Source organism: Nicotiana sylvestris, chromosome 1 (assembly GCF_000393655.2).
Source record: "Nicotiana sylvestris chromosome 1, ASM39365v2, whole genome shotgun sequence".
Taxonomy (NCBI): Eukaryota; Viridiplantae; Streptophyta; class Magnoliopsida; order Solanales; family Solanaceae; genus Nicotiana; species Nicotiana sylvestris.
In genome coordinates this window covers 184,069,475-184,071,382 of record NC_091057.1, presented here as the reverse complement: position 1 = coordinate 184,071,382, position 1,908 = coordinate 184,069,475, and the positions used below count along the sequence as shown (strand labels likewise).

At 37.1% G+C, this 1,908-nt stretch overlaps 1 protein-coding gene across 1 annotated transcript; it reads right to left on the bottom strand.

The window, feature by feature from the left end:
* Positions 1-233: 233 nt before the first annotated feature.
* On the bottom strand, positions 234-686 carry LOC104244225 (auxin-induced protein 6B-like). The gene has a single exon (XM_009799602.2). It carries the CDS (start codon positions 684-686, stop codon positions 234-236), a length of 453 nt encoding a protein of 150 aa, XP_009797904.1.
* Between the last annotated feature and the right edge of the window lie 1,222 nt (positions 687-1,908).

The following is a 1,908-nucleotide window of genomic DNA, read 5'->3' as shown; positions in this document are numbered from 1 at the left end:
TCAATTACGTATCAAATTGTACAACTTTTGTCTCGATAGAGAAAAAAAAGAGAGAATAATAATATTGTAAAATTCAGAAAGAAAAAAATAGTAAAATTGTAACAGACACTCTTTACAATCTAGCGCCTGTCATCAGCACAATTCAGGATGACTCAGTCCTCAAAAGGTTCTTTGGCCATCTCCATTAATTGCAACACCACAAATTTCTATTGCCTAATCGAATTTTCTATCTTTTAACAAACTGATTTGTCAGTACATCTCAGTAGTGGCCGAGATTCACCAAAATTATCCACACTATTCCGGTACTTTGCATGGCATGATTTCTGAAAATCCTCAAGGCTCAATGAACGGGTCGGGTTACCCGATACGGATTTAGAGACAAACCGAAGGATCTCCTCGAACAGGAACTCGTCGCAAGGTATAGCCAAGGTTCCATGGTTTGAAAAACCGTACTCTTCCTCGGCCTGGATCAATAGGTTCCTGAAAATCGGATGATTTAAGTACGTCGCTCGCACGACGAATCTCCGGCAACTACTGCCTACGGAGATTGCCACATGTCCGGCGGGCACATCAGGAGCTATTCGTTTAGACGAAGACGACACAGCTCTTCTTTTCCAATGCCGAAGCATCTGACGAATCTTGACAATGTAACGGATCTTCATTGATTTTCCGATCTCCGGCGACATCTCCAGTGACAACTGTGTAGGAATATGAGTGGCGTGTGAGAGTGTGGAGAAACTTTTCCGGTTTGCGATTTGGAATTGTAAGGAGTTGTACTCTACGCGGGTCACTTATATAGACCGGGTAATTGAAAAGACCAAATTGCCCTTGGTAGTTGAGGATATCTACGGGATTGCGACAGGTGCTCTAAGGCCCATGTGGTGGGCAGAGAAAAAGTGAATATGATTAGTTGCCGTTGTGGGACCCTATTTTACAACTAACGAGTCTCTCTTTTGAATCTCTGTGAATTTTGTTTTCCATTATTGATTTTTTTTTAATTTCATTTTTTGTCTCATTTTGTTGCCTGGGAATTAGTTTTTTTTTTAATATATCAAAGAGTATGGTGAGATATATGGAATCTCTTTATACAAATGAAGGTTTCGATTTCGAGTTTTGAATATTGAGAAATATAGACTCTATTTAATCGGTCAATTTATATTTGATACCAGGTTAATCAAGCAAAAAAAAATCAATTTGATTGTTTTTTGTGCTTATTTAAAGAAAAATTAATTTGATTTGTCAAAAATATATTCTTATCATAGATTAAAAGTTAAGTATCTGTAAACTATAAAAAAATGTTACGTTTTGCAATTATTTCATACTGAATGATATTTTAATTTTAGTAACTTTAATCTAATTTAAATCTTGGATGGCACGAGAAGAGGTAGCCAAAGAAGTATTGGGGAGACGTGATCAGGTAGGACATGGCGCGACTTCAGATTTCCGAGGACATGGCCCTTGATAGGAAGTTGTAGAGGTTGAGTATTACGGTTGTAGGTTAGGAGGTAGTTGAATATTTCCTTACTTCGTACATTTGTGAGACTAGTCTGGTAGGATTTTTGTCTGAGTCAACTAGTTGCTATGTTGTGTTCTATTAGTCTTTTGTTTTACATAGTGACGGGTCTATTTACTAGCTACCGCTTTTGCTTTGCATCTATTTTCTGGTTTTCATAATATTGTTATTTTTCCATTGGTATTTGTTGGTGGTACTGATATTGTCTCTTTTCGTCTTCTTGAGCCGAGGGTTTTTCGGAAACAGTCTCTCCACTCCCTCGATGTAGGGGTAAGGTCTGCGTATACACTATCCTTCCTAAACCCCATAAGTGAGATTTTACTAGATCATTATTATTGTTGTTGTTTTTTAATCTAATTAAAAAAAAAGTAGTATTTCAACGAAAAAGCAAAAGA

Excerpts from the sequence above, each read along its gene's own strand:
- LOC104244225 (XM_009799602.2), bottom strand. The coding sequence starts at position 686 with ATGTCGCCGGAGATCGGAAAATCAATGAAGATCCGTTACATTGTCAAG.